General features: G+C 37.4%; 2 protein-coding genes across 8 annotated transcripts in view; one reads left to right on the forward strand and one right to left on the reverse strand.

Moving 5' to 3' along the window:
* Positions 1-79: 79 nt before the first annotated feature.
* Positions 80-4,048, reverse strand: LOC144649002 (beta-1,4-N-acetylgalactosaminyltransferase 3-like). Its single transcript, XM_078508453.1, has 5 exons — positions 2,805-4,048; positions 2,354-2,547; positions 1,895-2,160; positions 1,502-1,761; positions 80-881 (listed from the first exon to the last, which is right to left on the reverse strand). Exons 1-5 carry the CDS (start codon positions 3,933-3,935, stop codon positions 576-578), a joined length of 2,157 nt encoding a protein of 718 aa, XP_078364579.1. The 5' UTR covers positions 3,936-4,048; the 3' UTR covers positions 80-575.
* Positions 4,049-6,035: 1,987 nt separating this feature from the next.
* The window catches only part of LOC144649004 (kinesin-like protein KIF15), a 43,767-nt gene continuing 24,897 nt past the window's right edge, over positions 6,036-24,905 (forward strand). The window contains exons 1-4 of one of the 7 annotated variants that reach the window (XM_078508457.1): positions 6,040-6,178; positions 7,837-7,988; positions 17,120-17,276; positions 19,241-19,265. In XM_078508457.1, the coding sequence (XP_078364583.1) occupies positions 17,201-17,276; positions 19,241-19,265 (101 nt within the window). In that variant the 5' untranslated portion in view covers positions 6,040-6,178; positions 7,837-7,988; positions 17,120-17,200. Of the gene's footprint in view, positions 6,179-7,836; positions 7,989-10,126; positions 10,282-14,435; positions 14,802-16,177; positions 17,277-18,936; positions 19,121-19,240; positions 19,266-19,545; positions 19,716-24,905 lie in introns of those variants that run through there. The other 6 variants (XM_078508459.1, XM_078508458.1, XM_078508456.1 and 3 more) reach the window with 6 other exon arrangements.

Raw genomic sequence — 24,905 nt, forward strand, 5'->3', positions numbered from 1 at the left:
ATGTTAGGTTATTTTCTATTAAGGTTATTTATAAATCTATTTTTACTGACTGTTAAAACGAAGCGTCCAACGATATAAGATATAAAATAACTGTAGAAGTTAAGTAAAAGAATCAAGTAAATATCACTGCGCGGAGTCGTGTTTAATTTCGAGTAAAACGATCGTTATTCTAGAGCTCCGGCCGACGGGTCCAGCTGAACAATTCTTTGCAATTGATAATATATTGTTTCTATTGAAAAAAAGGCTCAATTTTTATTTAGCTGTATTTGTTAATTGCCAGTTTGGATTTACTATCGCTTTAAAATCAATAAGTTCAAACTTAAACTTTTAGTTGCTGTTGTGGCCTTTAGTACACCACCTTCACCAGCATTTTTACCGGAGAGAAACAGTGTATTCATTGTCCGGCCTGAAAAATAGCACTACGTTTGAACGATTGGGTCTACTTGCAACAAGTCTACGCATATCTGAAGTTTATTTTTCAGCATAAACCAGTCGGAATTTCGTTCAAAACGATGTTTACTAAAAAGTTCCCTCTCGAAGAATGCTACTTACTAGCCCAGTAGATCGCAATTATTTTACGCGCCAACTCTTTTATTGCTGCCGCCAAAAGAAGGATGGAAAAAGTGATAGAAATCCGGGATCTTGAGTCTCTCCACCTCCATACCGGACATAAGAATTCTGTCTAGTAGTTCCCAGTCCTCCCCTCCCCATCCTGTGAACTCCCGTACATTCATTCCTCCCACGCGATCGAAGTCAGACTTGTAAATCGCCATCAATCCGAATCCAAGGGTCTCCCAGTAACCAAATGGAAGGTCCGGGTAATAACCGCAGCGAAGTCTTTTCACTACAGGAGCGAACGCCATTTTCCTTTCTACACAATGCTGCAGGATGAAGAAAGAAAATAATATAAAATAAATGAGAAATTGCAGTGGCCTTCCACAGGGTGGGCCGGAGAAAGGAGAGTCAGTCAGCAGTCACCCAGACACAATCACCAGTGAGCCTGAGGCCGAAATGTGAACGGAGCAAAGAAAAATGTAAAATAATTATACGAATCTTTATGATTGTAAATAGCGTTATAAACACGATAACATTGTATTCCCTGCTGTCACGTTTTTCTTTTGCCTGCAGAAAGTTAATTAGAGAAATAAAAAAAACGTTCTTGCCGCATTTTTCCCGACTGTAAAATATCAGAGAAACCTGTCAACTTTACATAGCGTCTTTACGTATCACCAAATCTCAGAACTAACATTAAAAGAAATGTATGGTGGCCAGTGGAGGTGAATTACTGAATATCTTGGGCTAGGGAAAGAAATAAGCCAAACTGGGGGGGGTGGTGGGGGTTGTTGGTCCTGCTCGGGGCCCCCCCCGGGGGAGGCAGGGGACGGCGGGTTTTTTTAATTTACACAATTTAATTAACAGTGTTCTTCTTCTTCCCATCTCAGTACTTAGTGATGAATTTATTTGCCAAAAATAAAGGTCCCGGACATTGAACTAACTTTACCTTGCGGATGATAGATATCAGATTGGAAGGGATCTTCAGGTTGAGGTCGCACATAAAGAGTATGCTATGAGGGTCCTTCACCACTGAGGCCCCACGCTGAAGGGCCTCTGCCCTCTGAAAGCCCTGCTCTCCAGGGATCTTTACTAGCGTGTACCATGGGATTGTGCTCCTTTTAAGCACTGCTTCTATGTCAATGTCTTTGCTTTCGTAGTCAACTATAATTACGTGTACGTTAAAGTCCTGGCTTTCTTGTATTACCTCTGCAAACATAAAGAAGCAATAAGTTATTTGAAAGCATTTTACAATTTAACAACACGTTGATTGGTTTGTATTCCGCTCATTTCGTCGCACTTCTTTCGCATGTCTTTTCACGTGACCGATTTAGGGTGTTACCTGCAATGTTCTTTATAAAGTTAAGCGCCCAGCGACCAGAGTTTTTCACAGGCACGATGATGTTGACAGTGGCATTTTTCATCCAACGAAATCTTTCAGGAAAGCACAGCTGGCTGTCTTCTTCCAGCGATCTGTACACGTGTTCTGAAAGTAGCACGCTCCCCCCTGTTTGTTTATTAGCAAGCAGTAATTCCAGGAGGAAGCGGTCGCCTTTCTGTGGGTCGGGTACATGTTCTACCGAAACGATCTCCTGAAGCCCGTACAGCCTTAAAAGAAAAACAAAAAAAATCACGATATCGGGTTTATCATGACCAAAACTCGGAGTGCACGATATACACAGACTCCATTGTTATGTTTCCGCAGTGAAATCAATCAATCAATCAATCATTTTTTTTTTCTGTGCTAATATTGTTCACATTGCAGTACTTGCAACAAACTAGAAATAAGTAAAATACTTACTGCGGATATTTCGCTTCTAAAGCGTCCATGAACATACGGGCAACACCCTTAGCCACATTTGGGTTTGTCAGTTTGTTGCCGGCTGAGTTTTCTTGCCACCATATGTCTTCATTCTTCATAAGTGCTGCAGAGTTATTGCTCGTGTCTGGAGGGTACACTGCTGCAAAATGGGTGTTGCTTTTATTACGAGCACCCTGCAAAGAAACATTGCCAAAAACATTAATTAAATTAGTTGTTAATTATTTGATATTTCAATCTAAGCCTCGGGGAGGGTACAGAAAGCGGGAGAGAAAAGAGCAAAGGGAGCGGGAACTTCTAATGCCCCTGTCCTTTCCCTTCCCCCATACCATCGCTCTATTTAACGTATTATTTGTTTGTCAATTATTTAAACTCGTGTTTTGTTATGATTTGCATCGAAAACTTGCAAATCATAACTTGTTACTTCTCTCACCTGGAATCGAATCAGCTGATGTTTGACCAAGTAACTCGGTTCATACGGGCATTCAGGCAAAAGGTCTTTAACATCTTCCGAATTAAGAAACGGCGGGACTGAGTCACGTGACCGTAGCGTCTGCTCAACGTAATCAGCCAATCGAACAAAATTATCAGCCACGCGACTGTCGTTCATTTTAGCCCATAGATATTTGTTTGTTATGACGCTGAAGTCTGTTTCGCCTTCAAATCGCCAAGCCAAGTCCAAATGGACTTTACCCGACTGATGTTTGTGTAGTACATCGATAAAGTATTTCATGTTTTTTGTTAAGTAAAACGTTGTAGAAACTTGAGACGAAACTGTGAAATAATTTCCCGGTTCAGCTCTACCAGGTTTATCGCGGGAGCCGAGAGAAGCAATTTTCCGAAGATTCGCCGGTGTTTCATCGGAACTCAGCCACAGCTCCGAGTTTCCGCTCGATGAAATAGCGAATTGATACTCGCCGCTTGTAGAGGGCGAAATGAATCCAAACATTCGCTCGCCGAAGTTGGCGTTCTTTACACCAACTAAAGAAGACGAATTTAACAACCTGCGTTTTGATGGAGCTTGTGGGAATAAAATAAACTCACGCAAACTTTCTACTTGGAAGTGACACACGTTCTCCCATACATGAAGGTTTAAAAATCCTTGCAACGAAACTGTGATTTGTTCATCTTGGGTTACTTGGCTGTGTCTCTCGTGAGATGAAGTAAATGGCGAATCTTCTACAATATATCCATTCTTTTGTCCAAACTGGCTGTCTTTTTGTTCCAACATGTTGTTTTCATTTGGCCCAAAGTAGTTCATGTCACTCGATTTTGTAGCCTCGAGGTTCTTGATTTCGTCCCGAAAGATTTCCACTTTGTTCTCAGTAATTCCTTGGTCTCTTTTCACCAAGCTTAAATCCTCTACTTTGTTGGGCTTCAAAAATAATTCATTTGATAGCCCTTTAGAAACACGATTCACATCGTCGATATAAATGACTGTCTTTCGTGGCTGTTGAATGGCAATGTAAAAGCAAATCGTAAACGCCAATAGAAAAAATAGAGCGGTCAGAGATTCCACTTTCTTTCTTTGGATATTATTGTAACATAAACGTGCAATATTCATGTTTAAAATTTCTCTCAGGAACCTAAACTTGTCGATACGCGATTTATCTACTAGGTTTTCAGTAATTTTCTGTTTTCTTCAGTTATTATGTTGACTTAAAGTGATAAACTAATTTCAATAATGTTCACGCATTCTCTTCAGATAAAGGCAGGCTCTTAGCAACAGAAACCACAATGTGCTCCATTCGTTAGTAAGCAGACATAAATTATATTTTATGCATTGGGTTTTATTTGAAAAATCAACAATTTGGTTACGACTTCAAAAAGTCGGCAATTAAAAGCTACACATGACCATTTCTGGCCAATTTCTAGAGAGACTGTAAGCCGAAAACTGTTAAAAACTTAATTTGAAGATGTGACGTAATATTCTCTTTTAATTTGAGGCAACTGATTTGAATTAGTTTGGGGTATGCACGAAAGCAAAACTTTCCTCTCCATTTCTATCTCTTTTGTTTGGTGTCATTAATAGTCTCTCAGGCATTGATGGTCTCTCAGCCGCCTTTGTTCGGAAAATATAGACGGCAAACTGATCCTGACGGCTAAAGCGGTCAAAAATAAACAAGGATAAAAAGAAAAAAAAAAACTAGAACTAAGTTACTGATCCAGGTTTTCAATAGATCCGGCACCACTCATCGGTTTGTCGCTGTGATATTACAGTTTTTTATTATATTTGCCTTTGTTCGTGTTGGAAACGTTTCCACCTGGAAAGTGGACATTTTTAACTAAAAAGTGTCAAGAGTAGGAAAGGTCAAATTTTCTTCGATTTTTAGTAGGTTTGTTGTGTATGTATCGTTGGCTCAATATTTCCCCATTTGTTAAGATCTGCTTTGAAACACTTTTTTTCCTGCTTTACCAGCCGATGATCAGAAACGTCTCTTGGTGTAAAAAAAAAAACATTGACGTCACAAGTGGCACAAGGACGGTTTTTTTTTTTAGCAAAAAGAGGGGAGTCTATCTCTTCAGGCTTTTCAACCCGTTTAAGCTTTCTACTACCGGGTCATTTTAAGAGAATAAGGTGCTAAGGAAATGTTGGTTTAGCCTTCGGGCGACATTCGGAAATCTTCCGAATATGGTAAGATCAATTTGATTTGCCTATGAAGCGAATTTTTTGTATAATTGAAAAGTATGCTTTCTAAAGTACCCAATAAAAATTCAGGCCGTTTTACTAGCCTTGAAAGTTGCGCTTTTTCCATTCAAAATTGTCCATCTCTCAGAACGGCTTGAGCAAAGCCCTAACACAATGTCCCTAGTCCCGAAAACAGTAGCAACTGCTGCATTAGATTAGAGGACTATTAGAATAACAAGCTTACGAAAGCTGCTACACTTCAAGGGTTTAAAAGACATCTGAGTAGCAAGAGGCCGTGAGAAATTGCGATTTCATTGTCAACGATCATTTTCTTCTTTGTGTCCATTCGAAGTTCTTATTACTGATGAAAAAAAGAAAGCAGTTGTTAATTTACATATTAGGCAGGGTCTTAATTTGTTTTATAGACAAATAAGAAGACAGCTACTGTTAATAGCTTTTGTATTGTGCATTAGTTTGTGTTAAACTCATACATATACATTGGTCACATTGGCTAGTTTCTTTTGTACTTTTTGATCCCTGCAGAGCACTGTTATTAGTATTAGTTAGGTTCTTTGTGAGTCGTGTGACTGGGTACACCGGCCAGGTGGGTTCCAGCACTCAGAAAGAACTAGAAAAAGAAGAGAAGATCAATTTGTATAGCAAAAGTTCTACATTTCTTTAATACGTGGAGAGTTGATCCTGAAAATGTTCAAGTTTAATGGGGGGATCAGTTTAAAGGATTAAATATGCTTGTGGTCAGAATAATCACTAAATTGAATTCACTGATTGACAAAAACCCGCAACGATAATGTTTAAAACCGTTATTTGATGTGGTTGAGAAAGAACTGACTCAATAGACACAGTTAAAGCTCGAAGTGACGGGAGTAGTTGCACGGTCATTTTTTGTTAGGGTTCCAGGACTATTATGCATTATGCATGCTCGGTCTCAGCAGGTGCGAACGCAATTAGCGGGTCAACCAATCAGATTTGTCCATTTCTGCTATGTTTATTCTCCTTCGGGCCAGGCGGATAGCGTTTGTTATTGTTTTTCTCGTATTCTCGTCGTACTCAAATCTCGATCAGTCGTTTTGACGTTGTGCCCAAGTTAAGAGAGTAACACAGTTGATACTACTACTACACAAGGATCTACCGGACGACACCGCTTCAAACTGAAGCAGGTGAGATTATTTATAACTTTTTTTTAAATTCATTTAAAGAGGAAACAGCATTCGGCCGCTTCGTTGCGTCTTATAATGCCAACCGTTAATGAATATTTGAAATCAAGGGGATTTATACCGCAATTTGTTGAACAAGTAATTTGATAGCCCTTAAGGGGTTCATGCTCGTCGTAAAACATTCCGTTTAATATGTTTTAGCAAAACGGAACGTCGCTTTCGCGCTTCACTTTTGTAAACCAATTCGCTCACTGAGTTATCTTTCCCACTTGTCGTTTTTTATTTACAATTGTCTCTGTTTTTGTCTTGTTATAATTTAGTAAAAAAAGTCTTACACGTGGTCAGGTTAAGTTTAATACTAAATTTAATGTTCCTCGCATCATTTTTCATATAGTAGAGCTAAAATTGTCAATATTACGCATCTAACATTCACGTTTGCGTACTGCATTCGGATCACTTGGTAGAGTGAAAATTAAAGGTGACAAATTGTATTCGTAGATAGCCAAAAGCATATATTACAGACGGCATTGATTAAACAATGATTATTAAAAGATTGGGAAAAAATGAACTGAGCGGAATAAATATGCACTTTTAAAGTCAAAAACTACTGCTGTACTGTCTGTGATTACACCGTGTAAGGCGAGGACGAGAAATGTTTTGTCTCTCGGCTCTGAGACAAGAATTTTAAGATATCTAATTCTATTGTGAGCTTATATTGTTATAGCCCTTAGCACGTTTTGTCTCCAGGAAGATACTTCAATTCAGGAGAAAAAACGATATTTTTACGACCACTGAAAACCTAAAAATATTTCGAGGAAATGGTAGTTTAAATATGATATAGGGTAAATCCGGAGGAATATATTTTGCTGCTTTTGCTGCATATTTATTTTTCCGTTCTGTTTTTCTATATGTGATCTCGGCTTAAGGATAATTAAAAGTCATAAATTATTTCATTTTGAAGAGTGTGAGTTGATTGGCTGCGCCATAAAAATAATTTTGTTATCAGACTTCCGAGCGGCTGCAACATCGAAATTATTCACAAGTTTATAATAAGTGAGGACCCGCCAATGGAGTGAGTCACAATGCGCGTTTTGGCAGATGTGTTCCCGTGTGCCTTGACCGACGTGCCTTGCAAGTATTGCCAAGGTGACCAAAAATCCTGTGAAAAAATCATGTTGCGAACACTAGCCGTGAGAAAAGAATGGTTTGCTACTTTGTTTCAATGCATGAGCAATTTGACCGTTTAAGTTGATCGTGATCTTAAAGCGAGTTGCGAGGTATGGTCAGTTTATTCCACTGTTATCTTATTAACAAACGCTTATCACAAAAACTCTGTACAATTTTTATAACTCAATCGTATGATGAAATTGTTTTTTGTTTTATCGTCATCTTTTTATGGCGACCCTTTTAAGAGTCTTGCCACAAGTTAAAAAGTTCCAAACACGGCAGTTTTTTTCGGGTTTCTCCGGCACTTGTTTTTCCGATTCCATGAATGAGTTTGAATGACGTTTCTGGTAAATATTAGTTTTTTAAAACCTGCTATTTGTCATAGCTCTATTTGCGCTGGGGGAAGTCCGATGTGATAAGGTGTTGGCAAGATAAGTAACAAAGATAAGAATTGCCAATATACAGCTCTTTAATTTGGGAAGGTTTCTTTTCAGAATCAGCAAAAGCCTTTCAAGTGATAACTCTTCCATTTGAAACAGATCACAGCTAGGAAACAGGCCGAACGTCAAACAACTGGTCAAAATAGAGGAACTGGTGTTTTCACCCACTTATTCTTGAAATGACAGCACAATGTCCAAACAGACAGGTAACGAGAAATACAGAAAATTAACAACTGGAAGATAGGTTCAATTGATACTTTCTTGATAAACCACCCTGAAAATGTCCGACCTTTAACAAAACCAAAAATCATGGCAATGAATAGCGCGCATGGATTTTGAACAAGAAAGATCAACGCTCACTCGAATGTAGCTCAGCCGGTACATTCGATAGGCCTTCGATAAGCTATCCTTTTGGCGAAAGAGCCTGTGTGTGTTTTCACACCACACCCTTTGCCATGTCACGTGCAGTGTGCACTTGACTTGCACCTGTTGCAGTACCTGACACACGGCTTGTAACCACTTGTTAGCACAAGAAATGGATACTGATTATCAATTGAAACAAGCCACAAAGAGTTTTTTTTCGCAAGAATCACTTGCGTCACCGACCTATAATAATTACAGTTATAGTCACATGTAAGTTAATGAAGGTTACTCAAAATAGCTCCCTTTTCATCCGAAATGTGGTTGGTCAATGAAAGATTAAACTTTGTTTTTGTGTGGTACGGATTATCCGTATTAAATGAGGAATTTGTCTAAGATGAAAAATTTGACCCATGAATAAAAATTCCGCGGTTTTCAAATGACTTATGGGGCTAATCCAAGACGTGTTTACCGACCACAATCCGTTGTCCTTGTCGATCTCCAGTCCCGTGGTGCAAAATTCAAAGGAGCTGAAAAAACGAGGATTTCCTTGCTGATTTGTTTCATTGTACATTAGCTATTGATGCACGGTCATTTCCAATCTTTTTACCTTACACTTTCAGTGCCATACACTCTTCTTTGCTGATACAACCTGATGGAATTCTCTCTCTTAGTCTTAAGTCCTAAGGAATGTTTTTAAATCTCGTCTTGACGTATGCCTAATCCATTTCCCGCCACTAAGCGCACGAACTCTTTTTATAGTCCAATCGTCACTGTATTTCTCCGGTTCCATGTTTTTTTAACGACGATGCCATAACTGAACCCGGAGATGTTGTCAGAGATATTCTGTGAGCTAAACTTAAACAAAGGAAATGCACGGTATTGGAAACAAGGAAGAGAATTCATAGTTCCAGCTCTTATCACCGAAAGAGGAAAAGTCAGTCTAACAGTCCACCCCCGCCCCCCCCCCAAACAAAAGTCAGTGATCAAAAATAGCCAAAATCACTTGAAATGACAAGTCAATTTATAAATAGTCCGGCGGGGATGATTAATGTGCCATTTTTAATGATGATGGTTTATTATACCGACATATCTGCAATCATTAAAAAATCCGTCATCATTAAAAGTGGTACATTAATCATTCCTGACTATTGATATTGATAAAATGACTTAAACAGTGCTCTTTTTCCGTTTCATTATTCAACAAACCATGAAGTAATTTAACAGATCAAAATAGACGATTTCACAGTTTCAATATCTATGCTTTAAAACAAAAGGTAATGATAGCTATCAGTAATAAATATATTTATTTTACTTTTATTTCTACTCCATATAACTGTCAAAAGATTCAAAACAAAACCTACCAAATTTCATAGACGGATTTCACACTGAGAAACACTCAGTGCGTGAAGGATCGTTATCTTACGGTTCACGGTCGCGGATCATCACGTTGTGACGTCACATAATCTCCTTTCCTTGATGTCATCAAAGATTTCGTTTGGTATGCACAGTGACGCAATCGAATAGATTCACTGTCAATTTTAATGCGAATTTACCAATGGAACGTCAAAGTTTAAAAGTTTTAACATTCATTTCCTAGAACAATCGAAACCCAAACATTTAAATAAACAATAAATAGAAAACTATAACATGATTGACATTAATAAACCACAGAATAGTTTCTTTATTTCTTTTTTTTTTAACCACAACCTCATTTCTTTGTTTTCCGTGAGGCAATTAGATTTAAAGGAAATTCGACGCCATGTGTGGGGCATAATTTGTGTGTTCCTGACATGTAGCACGGATTTCTTCTTGTACTATAACTCGTGGAAAAATTAAATAAAACTTTATCAGAAAATGAGAGAATAATCGTGACTCAGCGGCTGGCTTGAAATGGTTCAATGACACCGCGAACGAAAAGGCTTGTGGGGTAGTAGGACCCTTCAGTCTGTGAAGAATGCGTCTGATTATAATTAGGTACTTTAACACGGTTGGAGTGAGTTACGCAAACCCGCTAATGAATCCATCAAGGTCACGTTAACATATTAAGCAAGCTGTGAGTTTTAGATGTGTAACAACTTCTCTTTGCACTGCGGTAACTAGAATATGCTATTTGGCCAACTAAGGATTTCACTAGCGGTAAGCATTAGTTCCGTTACTCAAACGCTTTAGTAACTGTGGGTTCCAGTGATTTGACTGTGTAATTAAGACTTACTGAGGTCGTTTAATATGCTTAACTGGATTTACCGATAATTCTTTTACCTTTAACTTTGCAAAGTTATGCCACAAGTCGATACAAGGAAATATGCTAAATTTCCAAGCGGAAATTTCACTTTCAAATAACGGCTGTTTTCGGACGTGCCCGCAAAATCACTCACATTACATGGTATACGTGCTATTTAAACCGGCGTATCAGCTGTAAAGGGACTATAATTATTTCACGGTTATTAGCTAAAGTTGCTCAGAAAATTCTGTCGGAAACTTGATTCGTCCTATGCGATTCGCTGTTTTTGCACCATCGTATAAAAAACTTTGCAAAACTGATGACAAGATTAAGTGATCGTTTCACTTTAACATTTGTGAATCGTTTGTTATGCTTAGTATTTTAATTTTACGACGGCACAGCCCTTACAGTAGTTAAAGTACCAGAATACAAGCAGCTTCCTTGTTTCCCGAAATTTCAGGATCACAAGCCACACAAGAGACGGCTCTTGAGATAATGTGTTTTCTTTTGGAAACTGCACTCAAGTGTCTAGTCTCCAATTGAACACATAGATCACATAAATTAGAAGCGAACTGTTTGAAACTTTTGTGGACTGATGTGGACGAATAATAAGGAAAGAGAGTACAATTCAACAGAAGACCAGCTTTTCTGGAGGTGCAAAAGTGGTTCGCATGAAAGTTAATATGTAAGTGTTTCGCCAACTTATAATGGCCTGAAGTCTCGGTTCGAAATTGAAAGTCATTTGAAAAGTGTTGGGTTTTTCGAAACCTTTGAAACCTCAAACTAGAATATTGTTCGCCTGTATGGTCCTGTATGAATTTCGCTCCCGATCGGCGGCAAGTCTTGGTGTTTACCAATCCACATTCCTTTTTCTTTCCAGTATTTTAAGCAACGTGAGTGGAATATAGTTCGGGTGATCGAGTTAAAATCCTTTAGTCGGGTGCTCTTAGTAAAACACTAGTTTGTTTATAGTTGCGGTTATTAGTGTCTTTAACGTATACGTGCAGCCGCAGTGGAGTGGAACAAATGATCACGTTTAATTTGCCGGCAGGACTTTGATCACATGTGCTTTTTAAAGTTATAACACATGATGCAAAATCCCGTTTACGGAGACTCTTAAGCTGGAATTAAACAAAACATACCAGAAAAAGGGTATGAAAAACTACTTAAACTAGCCTTCGCACTTTACATTTGTGTGATCATGATATGTTTTCGCTTGAGTGGTCTTCAAGTATAGAACCGGCATTATCACAAGAAAACCGTTCTGCCATTCAAGTGAAGGCAACCGCACCAAACGAACAATTGTTTAATGAGGTTGTGTGTCCTTCAGTGATAGGCATCGAACAAAGAGATGATTGTTTGCACACTGTGATCGTGTCATTCTAGCACTGAGCTATGACCCATTCATCCTTCCAGTTTCATTTTAGTTAAGAGTTTATAAACCGTCAAGTGCTTTAAAGGAGGATGAAGTCTTTCTTGTCGACTATTTAATACATCCTTAAATGCGGCAGGCTCATTTTCCAGAGCACTGCTTGTTTTGCTCGACTCCCTGTGTTTTAACTGTGACTGTGCAATGCTTTATTTCTATTCATTCACGGAAGCTGAAATTTGGCTGGCGTCATATGAAAAGCAAAACTTCTCGTGAATCAAAGGAAAGGACCGGCATTGACTCTACCCACCCACCCACTGTGACTCAAACAGGAAAGAGATAATTCGATTAACCACTTTTTAATTTGTCAAGAAGCTCACACTCAATCTCTTAACAGCCTCATTTACAACACCTAATCCTGTTAGTGATAGTCTGGTTTAAAAAGATGAAAGACAGCCTCCAGGTACAAAAAGCCCAGTTAAAATAACCTCTGATTCATTGGCTTGCGTGGTTTCGTGTCATAGTTTCGTGTCAGTAGATCTCATTACCAAACATGTGTGAAGTTACTCAATTAGCTCCATACACATTTTAATCAGTACAAAACAATTGCTCAGCCGGGTGTCTTTCATGACCCCAAAACACTGATTTAGTGTTAACTATCGAGGTTTTGATGACTAGTTTATATAGAATATTTTACTCGGCGAACACAAAACATGAGATTCCTACAATACCGACACTGCCCTTTGGCTAGGCTAGCTATTGACTGTACATTTTTTACTACTACAATTATTCAATTTATTGCCTCACCATATTTTTATCATCGTTTTCACCAGTGCATATTGCGCGAGGACGATTGTTTAGTTGCTTCCGAGACTAAACAACTAATATACACGGCGACTATTTTGAGGTGCTCTCCTTTTTGACACAATCTGATGGAATTCGTCTAAGATAGGGTGGGCGGGGGGGGGGGGGGGGAAAAAAAAAAAAAAAAAAAAAATCCACTTTAAGTAAATTCAGCATAGTTTTTATAACGCCTGAAATACTTTCTTCCTTTAGGGAATCTAATGTAAACTATGAAAAAGTGCAGTTAGCTGTCGAAACTAAAAGAAAGATACCCTGAAAACACGTTGCTAAATCATAGTTTCCTTTTCTCTTTCTTAATAGTTGCGCCCTGCGGCATAAACGAGCCGAAGGCCGCCACAGCAAGCGCTTTTCTTTAGTCGATCCTCGATCAAACTTGTTTGATCTATAAACTCACAAAGTCACGGAAAGCCAGACGGATTAGTTTATAATGTTCGTGTCAGAAAACACTTTATTGTTGATACATCTCACTTTAATCATCGCGTGCGGATTGGCGGCAAGACGTGACAATGTACATCAACCAACCTTTACTTTTTTTAGTTTGTCTTCTAGCGTCATCAAAGACACGAAGTCACGAAGTTCAGTTTCACACGGTATTTATTTTCTTTGGATGGGATTACCAAGTAATCCTTTAGTCAAACAACTTAGTAATTCTGCTCATACAGTCTTATATTTCTGTTATTTTCATTAAGGTTTAAACAATTTTGCTGCTAATTTGGTTGGACCCTACCACCGCATTCCAATTTTCTGAACTGTCTTTTATAGCTATGAAAAGTTTATAAAACGTACGGACAGAGGCAAACTTCAGTAAAAGAACTATCAGTTTTCTCTTTAAATCAAGACATTTCAGTGCCCTGGCCTGACACTGAATGATGCTGAATCAAAACGTCCCCCAGAATTCGACCCTCGTTATCATTAAAAGTAAGACTAAAACTGCAAGGGACCGCAAACGATAATGCTGCTATTCGTAGGATCTACTGAGAGATCTGATCAGCAATAAAATGAAATAACAAACAACTGCAAGCAAGGCTGATCATACTACGTGAAAAATAGGCTTTGCGAGACAACACCACGACTGGAACCGATACAGCAGGATTGCAACCGCGGACAGCTGTTTCGTTCTTATTGGAACTCATCAGCGCGGTGTAGCGAATCTAAATGACGCCAGCCCAAAGGCCAACGCAAATAAATTGCCCAATAACCCGTACACTGCATCAAGTTCCGTACTTTGAACTTACTTGTCCCCCGAATCACGCGCTGCCACAACACGTGTTTCGGGGGACAAGAAATTCAAAGTGTCACGATGGAGTCTCGCAAAGCAAAATAACTTAAATGTGGTAGGCACAGCCATTCCGAACATTTAAGCGCATGGACAAAACCATGCTAAATAAAAGCACAGCATATCGGATCTGAAAAGATCTACAGTCCAAAAATATGTAAAAGTAAGACTAAAACTGCAAGGGACCGCAAACGATAATGCTGCTATATTCGTAGGATCAGCCTTGCTTGCAGTTGTTTGTTATTTCATTTTATTGCTGATCAGATCTCTCAGTAGATCCTACGAATAGCAGCATTATCGTTTGCGGTCCCTTGCAGTTTTAGTCTTACTTTTACATATTTTTGGACCGTAGATCTTTTCAGATCCGATATGCTGTGCTTTTATTTAGCATGGTTTTGTCCATGCGCTTAAATGTTCGGAATGGCTGTGCCTACCACATTTAAGTTATTTTGCTTTGCGAGACTCCATCGTGACACTTTGAATTTCTTGTCCCCCGAAACACGTGTTGTGGCAGCGCGTGATTCGGGGGACAAGTAAGTTCAAAGTACGGAACTTGATGCAGTGTATGGGTTATTGGGCAATTTATTTGCGTTGGCCTTTGGGCTGGCGTCATTTAGATTCGCTACACCGCGCTGATGAGTTCCAATAAGAACGAAACAGCTGTCCGCGGTTGCAATCCTGCTGTATCGGTTCCAGTCGTGGTGTTGTCTCGCAAAGCCTATTTTTCACGTAGTATGATCAGCCTTGCTTGCAGTTGCTCGTTATCATTGCCGGCTGTTTTGCTGTAGTTGGAGCGGGGACGGTTTGTTTCTCAAAGCATGTGTACAAGTTGCGATTTCTCTTTGTGGCCCAACGGAGACCTGTATTCACTTGATTTGCAGAACTGGTTGATTCACATTTTGGTGTCCTTAATTTCACCTAGAAAGGTCAGAAAGAGTATGATTACACCTCTTACACCATCAGTACTAATTGGGCTAGGTTAACTCTACATAAAAGATAAAACTCGTTCATTTGCCGTAAACTAAGAAACCAATTTTTTTTTCTCCAGTTCTGAGAAAGGAATGTGTGGTAGCTCCAAGGCACTTTTAGTGACGTTAATTTACGTACCTGATTTAACACTCAGGCAGAACTTTTAGTTGTAAATGGACAAAGTAAATAACAGAGAGCTGTGATACTTTAAAACACTTTGATTTACTTTGTGTCTCATTACAGGAAATAAACAAAGCGCTTATAGAACAAAGACGTTTCCGTGGGGTCTGTTAATTTAGTGTTTTACAAGCTTTTGTTATGCAGAGATGCTGTATTGTTAATCGCTTAACCCTTTCAAATCCGAGATTGAAACATGAATTCTCCTTCAGCGCTGATTGCCATACCTTTTTTTTAATGATGTGAGAATTACGTGATACATCAAGACCGACATCTCGTGGTAAGAGAGTCTTTGACTCTCAGTTTATGAGTTGATCTTACAGCTGATGATTTTGTTAATTCTCATTACCTGTCTTCTTGACAATGTATTGATGTTGTAGGGAGAAATTAGTTATTGATCACTGGCAAGGGAATTAAGCAATTAAGAAAGGAATTCATTGATTTCTGGTCCCCACATACCTTGTACTGATTGTTCTTCTTTGAGTTTCGATAATTAATCAAAAGGCTTTAGGAGCAGCGATTTCTTTATCATTTGTAGAGTTTGCAGGGTCACATATTCCACTGTACGAAGATGAATATTGAGTGATTACGAGTAAAGTGCTGATAATTCGTAGATATCTGCAGATAGCCTGCCAGACCGGAAACCAATTATTGGATATTTTAAGGTTACTAGCCTTAATGTCAGATATACAGTCTGGAGTATTGACAAAATAAAAGGAACAGTGGTTGTAAACTGGCCTTGGTCCGAAACAAGTTGCTTGTTAACAACGACAATCAGCTAAAAAGCATTGATTGGATTGTATCATTTAGTACCTTTAACTTAGTGAAAAATCGTTTTGATTGCAAGGGTGATCATAAACTGCACGATAATGAAGTTACACTTTACAACGTTAAAATCAAAGTAAATTTGCAGCTGTGTTGACTCAATCTTTGCAGGCGAGAAGTCGGACAACTGAATGTTACATGTTTCGTGTAAATTTTGTCGCAAAAAATTCCGCCGACACTGAAACCAATTTCACGAAACCTTTTACAAAGACGCGCACCACCGGAAAGACGCCGGAGAGAAGAAAGTAAACCCATATTGTATATCCTCTTCAATTTTTTTTCCAGAATCCACGACTTTGAGATTAAAAACTAACAAACGTAAACAGTGTTTAGTTTTGTCAGTCTTCTGCAGATCACGTATCTGTGTTTGGCACTGCTCAAAATCCATGGCACTGATCACGAACTTGGCTTAACATGACTAGTTTATTTATCTTTTGAGCTTACAGAAATCCGTAGTTTTGAGATTTGGAAGGATTAAACAATAGTAAGAAATGAAATTGATAGTCTGTCAGGGCTGTCAGTACACAGTCTAGTCAAAACTAATGGAGAAGGAATATGGCGAAGGGCGAAGTTCACGGCAGTCCGATGTGTGCGCAAAACCTTTGCTTAGCAAGTTAAAAGTTTTAGTGCAAAACAAAACATTAATTAGAGCTATAGAAATCATGAACACGATTTCAGTATTCTGATTTCACGTTATTTAATGCTTTTCTTTTCAAAAATAGTAAATAACTCGATGATAAGTTCTTCTGAGTCGTTAGTATTAAGTAGGTTGTTTTTCAAGAACAAGTATTGATTGTGATATGTTGAGAGTCCTTTGTATTGAAAACACATTCCCAGCGTTTTTTATAGCACATTGCTTTGCTATTGAATTTTTTATTTAAGGCCTAACGTGTTTGTTGATCAAAAATCACATAGCTGGAAAACTAGGGCAAACAACTGGCAGACGCCGGACATTTGTTTCGTACATCACGAAAATCGATAAGACACGACATGCGCTTTACGGGTCATAATGTTGGCAAACTTTGCCAAAAAGACGCTTTCAACTGCTAAGCGAACCCACAATTACTTTACAAAACAGAGATTCTGTTAAGGGACTTGATGAAAGAACGCACACAATAACCCTTGGAATTACTTTCAATTAGAGTAAAATTTCCATAACATTTGTGTACACACGCGCATGCGTCCATTATCCCAATTCTTATATGGGACAGATTGTGTTGGCGTGCTATGTTACTGAGTTTTATTTGATCATGTGTTCGTATGCCTCTCGCAGGATAACATTCTGAGATCGCCTATCGTAGTGGCATTATGTACTTGATGTATCGCTCTATTGAAGTCGCCGGACAATACTCTCATGCTTCAACAAGAGGGATCGATGCTGCCCAGTAGTGCAAGCGTACATGAAGGAAACCTAAGGCACAGTAAAACAAGTAAGTTCACGACGAGTTGTTTGTTTCACTCTCGCGGTGTGGAAATGTACACGCAAATCGCTGTTCGTTTCAGTCACGAAATGTTGCAGGAAATTCGCGGGAAATTTTACCCGCGTCGATCGATCGATGGATTTAACAATAAGCTACAATAGATTGTGTGTTACTGGAATTTCATGCACGGGGCAGGCTGTATGTGTGTGGGATTAGAATGCAAAGAAGCCCTTTCTTTACACCCTTTGCTCATTCCTTTAAAATAGATTTTAGCGTGGCTTGTCAGTGTTTTGGGTATCGCAAATTCCATGTAATCTTTGTTCATCGCCGAAATAAGAGAGCCAAGACCTATTGTTTTGATAAATCGATCGCGTTACAAGGAGCTGGCAAGTGGTTCTCAATTTAGAATTGCCGAGAATCGATGACAAAAGACAGGCCTGATTTGTCGTGCGTTGTTGCGCTATTTATTGTGTGCGCTAATGGTTAAAGGAAACGTTAATTAATCGGCAAATTTCTGAAGGAAATTCATCTTAATTTCGCGTGTCCTTGAAAATGAAGAGACCGTTGACGCATTTTCACTTCTTGAAAGAGAACTTGCAATGACAGAAAAATTGGTTAAACAAACACTGTCCATAGAAGCCATAAATGAGTTACGCTCCTCTGCGTTTCTGGCCAATTAGGGGGCCTCACTTAATTCAAGTTTAAACTTTCTTTCACAAAGATGTGTAAAGCGGTCACAGAAACAATAGTTCATTTACATATATAACTTAATGATAAACACCAATGGGAATTGGCTTAAAATACTTACTTAGCTGCTTTCTGATAAAACACTGGATTCGAATGTTTAAATTGCTTTTTGCTGCTCAAGTTTCCTATTTTTTATCCTTGCGCGGGCGACAACTGAAGTCATCTTTATTCTGTTTATGAGCGGCAAGAATTCTTTTTGCATGACAGAAAGCCCTCTGTTATTGAAATATACACGACTTATCCGCGAATTTATCGATATACAATTTCATGACATTTGACATGTCGTTAACTTGCTTTCTTTTTTTGTGTCAAAAAGTATGTAACAAGCATTTAGTTTCCGCTGTTTGCTTTGAAAAGTAAAGAATGAATCAGGACGCTGTTATTAAAAAAGTTAAGGTTTCTTTCTTGGATGTACAGTTCTTTTATGGCAGGGCGCAGGGCTTATATCATTTGCACTGTCTTCGCCTGCTTGATTCCCTGTGTTATGTTTATTTTGGTGTTTGTTTTTTTGAAAATCGAGTTTCTTTTTTGTACATTTTTGAAAACTCTGTTTGATTCTTTGTCTTTGTCTGAGATAGCGAAAAGTAGGTATGAAAATCGTTGTTCACACATAATTCTCACCTGTGGAGTTTCTGTTGCGTGAAGCGGAAGATATAAAGTCTTTACCGGAAGTCACGTTCCATTCGGTCACGGTGTCACAGCAGACTTCATTGCACTTTCTCCATTTTTCTAGGTTAAATACTTTCCTGTGGCTTTCAAGAAAATCTCAGAGATTTGAACGGTAAAATGTGTTCAAATTTGTTTCCAAATCCCTTTTTAAACAGCAAATGAGAGTTTTTGAGAGGAAACGTTTTCATATTTCATTTTCTTGTTCCAATTTCCTTGAATCACGTGACCAATTTAGGACATGCGCTGAGCGCGAAATTTGAGTTGTGAAAGCGGTTTCGTGGAGGAAGGAGATAAGTTTACAACGGCTTTACATCATTTCCTTTTTAACGAGCATTCAAGCATGTGTTTCTAACTTTCGCTGAAAACATTTATCAAAACTTCTTCTTCGATCAAGTGTTGTTTTGCCATGAGAATTCACTTGCCGCGTAGAGGGAAAGGTGAGCAAAGGACCACAAATCGCGAACTGTCTAAACTGTCCAACACGTTCTGTCTAAATTCGCTTTCAGCTCTTCTAGAACTTTCTAAATACTTACGCAAATTCTAATTTTGCTTTGTAGAAACATCAAGCAATGGATTTGAAAGGTAAGTGTTCATTTCAGCTTCTGCTTGTAAGATTATAGCTTTGAATCTTCACCTTGTTGATCGAATAATATTTGTGAGCGCGCAATTTTTTTGTAAAATTTGAATACACAATGATGAATAACAAAACGAGTATCTCGACCTCGCACCGCTTATATTTAGTTCGTTCGTGTTGAGCTACTACAGCTGTGAATTTTTCAAGTGTTTTCTAGCCAAGCCGTTTGTCCATATTTTAATTTGTCGGCGGTACTTGCGTAAGAACCGCTCAAAAGTAAACAAACACGAAAGCTTCTTTGTTGAATGACGCGAAGAAACATTTTTGATGCGCCGAGGAGTAGATGCGCGGGTTATGAGTTCTGTTTACTGAGTCTTCGTAAAGAAAAAACTTCTAGAAAGAGAGCACGATGTTCAGAACTGTCCAGGCTTGATGGCAATATCGTTTGGACATCAAAGGTAAAGTTATCGATGTAGTTAGTAGTTCTTTTTGATATAATATAATGTACTAATGTAAGGCAAGGCGCGTTGAACACAGAATTTACGTTACTTTTTACTGTATGCATTTGTTCTTTGTTTAAAGACTACTTATAAGAGTTAAACTAGCTTTTTCGTTGAAATAATTTGTCTTCCAATATACATAAATGGATATATTCAATACCTGTATTTCTTAATTTGCAATCTTCATATCGGTCTATGGGATTAATTTGGATCGTATTGTATATAGTAAAATCACAAACAAATAAGTATAAACTCAAAGCAAGGAACTGAAATAAGCTTTCGCCTTTGTCATTTGAGGTAATAACAAAAACAGCGAGGAAAGTGAAATGTTTGGATCATAAATTCTTGCTAAAAAGCTTTTCAGTTAGAATTTTGCAGCTTTGAAAAGTTTGACAACAGCTGAAATGTACGGTAATCAGATTAACATATACTTTTAGTTTGTCCTCGCTTTTAGTTTCAAAAATAATTTAGGGAGCTGTTTTGAGCTAATGTTCTGTTAGTTTATGATCTTCTCTCAGTTTTCAAGTTAAATAAGTGCACTATTTGCAAAGTGAGGCATGGAACTTGATTTGTTAAAGTGCAAAGTGAAAAGTTGTTCAAGTAGAAGGCCAGATCTCCATTGTGCAAAACCAGTGATTAATTTAAATCTTGTTTTGGTATAATTTCGTTTGATTTTGTCCGCTTCCTTCAATGTCATGAAAATAAAGTGGACTTTGCAGAAATACATGATAATATATTACAGAACATTTTTTATACAAAAGGAAATGGATATTGTGGAGAAATTGTTCTATAAGGAACGTAATAAATTGATTGATTGATTAGTTTTAAGGACTACAGTACTTCTAAAGATCAAAATAATAATTGAATGAATGATTATTAATTTATTAAAAGAATAATTGCATGTCACTTTATTTAAATATACCTGTATCTCCTATATTTTGGATGTATGCTTTTTGGATCAAAGATGTTGCTTTCTTGCTTTAATAATTGCATGAGTAACCAGTTTCTCTGTATTCAAAGGTCTTTAAGTAATTTTTACAACTTTTTCCAATGCAGCTATTTGACAATTGGCATAGCATGATACGGTTGAGTCCCCAATAAACCACCAACCAAAATGTCAAGGCTATGTGATCGCTTACTGGATGTAGTCGCTTAAAGAAGCCAGACCAGAGAGGTGGTTGTACAAGGAGGCTCAACTGTATCTATATGAATTGTGAAAATTATGTCCATAAGATTTGAATCTACAATGTTGTTATAACAGCATGTGTTTTTCACTGTCATATACTTTTATATTAGTGTTTGCAACAGCATAGGGATTGTTTACCATTGAGTTTTGTTTTGGAACATAAATGGAAAGACTATTGTATCATCTTTGAGAGGTACTTTAAAAACCCCAACTGGAACATCAGTAGCATAAATGAATGGAAATGGCACGTTCTGATTTCCATTTTTACTGACAGCTCCAGTCTTGCCCAAATAGTATTTTGCAATTAACATTTTGTGCACGCTTTAGCGTGCACTATCAAGTTATGGCAATCTTGAGAAGTTTAGAGAGCACAAAAGAAGGTAAGAGTTGCGAGGCAATAGCCGAGAGCAACTCTAGCTTCTTGAGTGCCCTCAAAACTTCCCAAGTGTACCATAACTCGATAGTGCACAGCTAAAAGCATGAAACAATTGTTTTATCACATTGCTGGTGGAAATGTAGATCTAAACTTGTGAGAGAGAAAAATTCTGGCGAAGTGATTTGCTCACGCTATCAGCATACACTATTGTGCATGCTCAGGTATACTGAATTTGAGTGAGCACCTTTGCTAGCTATGTTATAACACTTGTTAAACAAATTGATTGGCTTTTCAGGTAAATTATTGGTTAAACAGTTAATTCATTTCTTGATTTGGGAATGCCCAGTTTCCTCTATAAGGCATAACTGCAAGGCGTTATGGAAGTTGTTTCGGCGCTGCAGTGAAGAACATGTTTTTGCTGAATGCAGCAGCCACGAACCACTGCATGTGTGTCTCATAGAGTAGATTGGACATTTTGTGTCCATTCGCTTTCTTTTCTCTCTATAATATGAATCAACCTCTTTATAAAGTTTACATTCATCTTAATTCAAACAAAGGTGTGCATGTGGAAATTAAATGGGTAAATCAAATTATCATAGAATATGGGATTGTTGTAGATCATGTTGATATTACTTGTCTGACAATGCTTTATAGAGGAAACTGTCAGTTATTAAACTTCAGTTTATTATATTGATCAAATGATTATAAACTACTGCAAAATATCTTTGCACTGTATATCACAGTCACATTGTTTATTTGCTGCTTTATCTTGTAAACATTTGCTTCATAATAAAATACAGTAAATATACAAGTGCTTCAAGTTGACAAGAAAGTGAAAGTGAAAGTAATTGAGGTAGTTTCTGCACTGTGTTTTAAGTAGAACAGAATATTCATGAGGGTAACAGACTGTGGAAAGCAATAACTTTAATGTTACGCCATTAAGTGAACTCTAGCATTGTCTCATATGTGCTTTAAATAGTTTTTATTCAAATAATAAAGAGTTCCATTTATCTTTAATATCTTACTTCTCATCAAAATGACAATATCTATAAAAATCAGCCATGTGTACCACAAGGGAAAAGCAATGATCAAGAAGCGCAATCTGTTTTGATCTACAAACAAACTCTCCATCTAATTTTGTAAGAAAGTCTAAAGAGAGCAGTAAGAAGATTTTGTCCACTGATATCAGGGCTTTAAAGGATTAAATATTGATAAAACAATGAAGCAAACATAATTAACTTTGTTGCAGAGTTTTGTATTTTTCTTTCATAAATATAAATTACAATAATAATAGCCTTTGTGTTGGTCCCACAAAAGAAGGTTCTGTCCCCAGCGGGAGCACACATTGTTATGGATATCGTTCTTTTGCTATTCTGGATGACAATTTGTGTAGCTGCTAATACAAATTCTAGCCCACGGGGTGAATAAAGAGTTGGAATAATTTTGAGTTTATCAACACAGTTTGTTTGGATAGCCGCCATATTTGCCAAGGTCATACATGTGTAAGGTAACATCATCAGTATCTCTAGTGGATGAAATGATCATAAAGTTTCTGTGACATGCTGACACTAACATTTCCTGGGCATAGCTGTAGAATAAAAAGTAGGAGACACAGTGTGTCCACTTGCAACTTCTGTCGACGAAGGTAAAATATTAACCTTAGTCTATGGCAATCAGTGAAAAAAATTGTGCAAGCATCAGTAGAACACAGAGGATTGTTGAAGCCAGTGTTGTGGTTTAAACAGATGGAAATCTAAAATATTCTTTAATGTTGAGCTCCTCTTATTAATTTGCCATCAGTGACTGTGTTCTTGTGTTGCATCCATTCCTGACAAAGTACAATATCAATATTTGTATTGCTTGTTGTTGAAGGTGCATTTTAGCCCTTGTGTGACTAAAGAGAACTCCTCTCAGTTTAATTTCTGGCCAAAAGGATTCACTAAGGATGTTATGGGTTCTTTTTCACAACAATTTCTTAAATATTATGGATTAAGTCATTCTTTAATATTTTAGTTTTCTTCTGGACCCATGTGCTTGCTACCGTTGTTTTCCTTTTCCGAGATATTTTCATTATTGTCAATGTTTTTTTTAACACAATATTATATTATTTTTTATTAGCAAGTTAAGTACATAAGATTGTGCTAATGGAATATATATTATGACATTATTAATTACTAAAATTTTAAAGAATTAAGGAGAAATGTTCTTTTATACTCAGTGTATAGCTTTGTAGTGTTCAAATTAGCTATGATTTCTTTTTAATCGTTCCAATCAATCTTATTGTTTAAAATCGCTAAAAATAGGAATCTCTAATCCAGTGCCGCTTCTAGATCCATCCACATTATAGTTGCTCATATTGAAATCTTCTGTAAGCAGATTATATTTATGATAATAATCTGTTGTCTTAGGTTTTTTCTATTCTACAGGCAGCAAGCAATTTCCGTTACCACCCAAAAGCAGCAATAAAATATCACAGTTGAACTGAGTAAATCCTAAAGATACTTCATAGCAACCTACATAAACTAGCAAAAATAGCAACCTCAGATTTTACTTGATTGTATGTATGAATGGGTAACTTGAGCAAACTTGATTCAACATCTCACAACATTTACCATCTAACAGTAACTGAGAGAAAATACAATGTTGTAGTAGGGTTGAAAGGACCCAGACTAGTTTCTCTCAAATGTTTATTTTGTATGTCTTTTTTATTTCCAAATTATGATCGTAAGAAGTTGCATTAGCCTATATACGGTACACCTTTAATAGCTACCTAATTTAGTAGTAAAACCTAACCGGTAAGTGACAACGGGAAATGGCAAATATATTAAACACTTAAAGATTGGGTAGTCACTTGCCGGGCAGACCTGTGTCCCTACTGTATTTTATGTCCATACAGTATAGCTACATGTAAGAATTTAATTGACTAATATTGTCAGGACTTGGTGCCTGATTACCCCGATAAAGTTGTTTTTATTAATTTTATGATGGTGGTCATACAAAATTGCATGTACATGTAGAGGTTTGATCAGTGAACTGGAATTAGCTTTTCTGATTACTTATTAACTCTAATGTGAACAAAATGTCTTTACTTGCATCTGATGCTGTCAATCTTCCTTTCCTATTGATCTTCCTTGATTATGTTTCCTTTAATATTATTAATAGCTACCGGTAGTGATACTCTAACAAGACTACCAAATTTTTGCACATTTTCCTATGATTTATTTATAAATCAAACTGTCTACTGGATGGTACTTTATTCTACAACTTAATAAAATTGATGATGAAAAATAGGAGCAAGGTTTGCAGCAAAGAAAGAAGATCCAAACAAATAGTTGTAGTTTAGAAACATTTTCATGCTCTAAATTTAGGTTAGATGATATATACATTAATTTCACCTTTGTTCACTTATACAATAAGGGTGTGAAGGAGACAATGGCCTATTTTTCTTAACAAATTAAAACATTCCTAAGGAACATGTTAATTAAAAGACTTATTTTCAACTTCTCCCTAGATTGTTTTTCTTAATTAATTTTGTTTAGGCTTTAAATTATCCATATAACGTAGAATTGACACAGGATCAGATTAG

This window comes from Oculina patagonica, chromosome 4, assembly GCF_052425735.1.
Source record: "Oculina patagonica isolate OP01 chromosome 4, crgOcupat, whole genome shotgun sequence".
In the NCBI taxonomy this organism is placed as follows: Eukaryota; Metazoa; Cnidaria; class Anthozoa; order Scleractinia; family Oculinidae; genus Oculina; species Oculina patagonica.

Bases quoted from the DNA above. Each gene is read 5' to 3' on its own strand.
- LOC144649002 (XM_078508453.1), bottom strand. From the start codon at position 3,935: ATGAATATTGCACGTTTATGTTACAATAATATCCAAAGAAAGAAAGTG. The intron at 2,161-2,353 runs GTAAGTATTTTA...TTTTCTTTTAAG, and splicing joins TTAGAAGCGAAATATCCGCA to GCTGTACGGGCTTCAGGAGA. The intron at 1,762-1,894 runs GTAACACCCTAA...TTATGTTTGCAG, and splicing joins CTTTATAAAGAACATTGCAG to AGGTAATACAAGAAAGCCAG.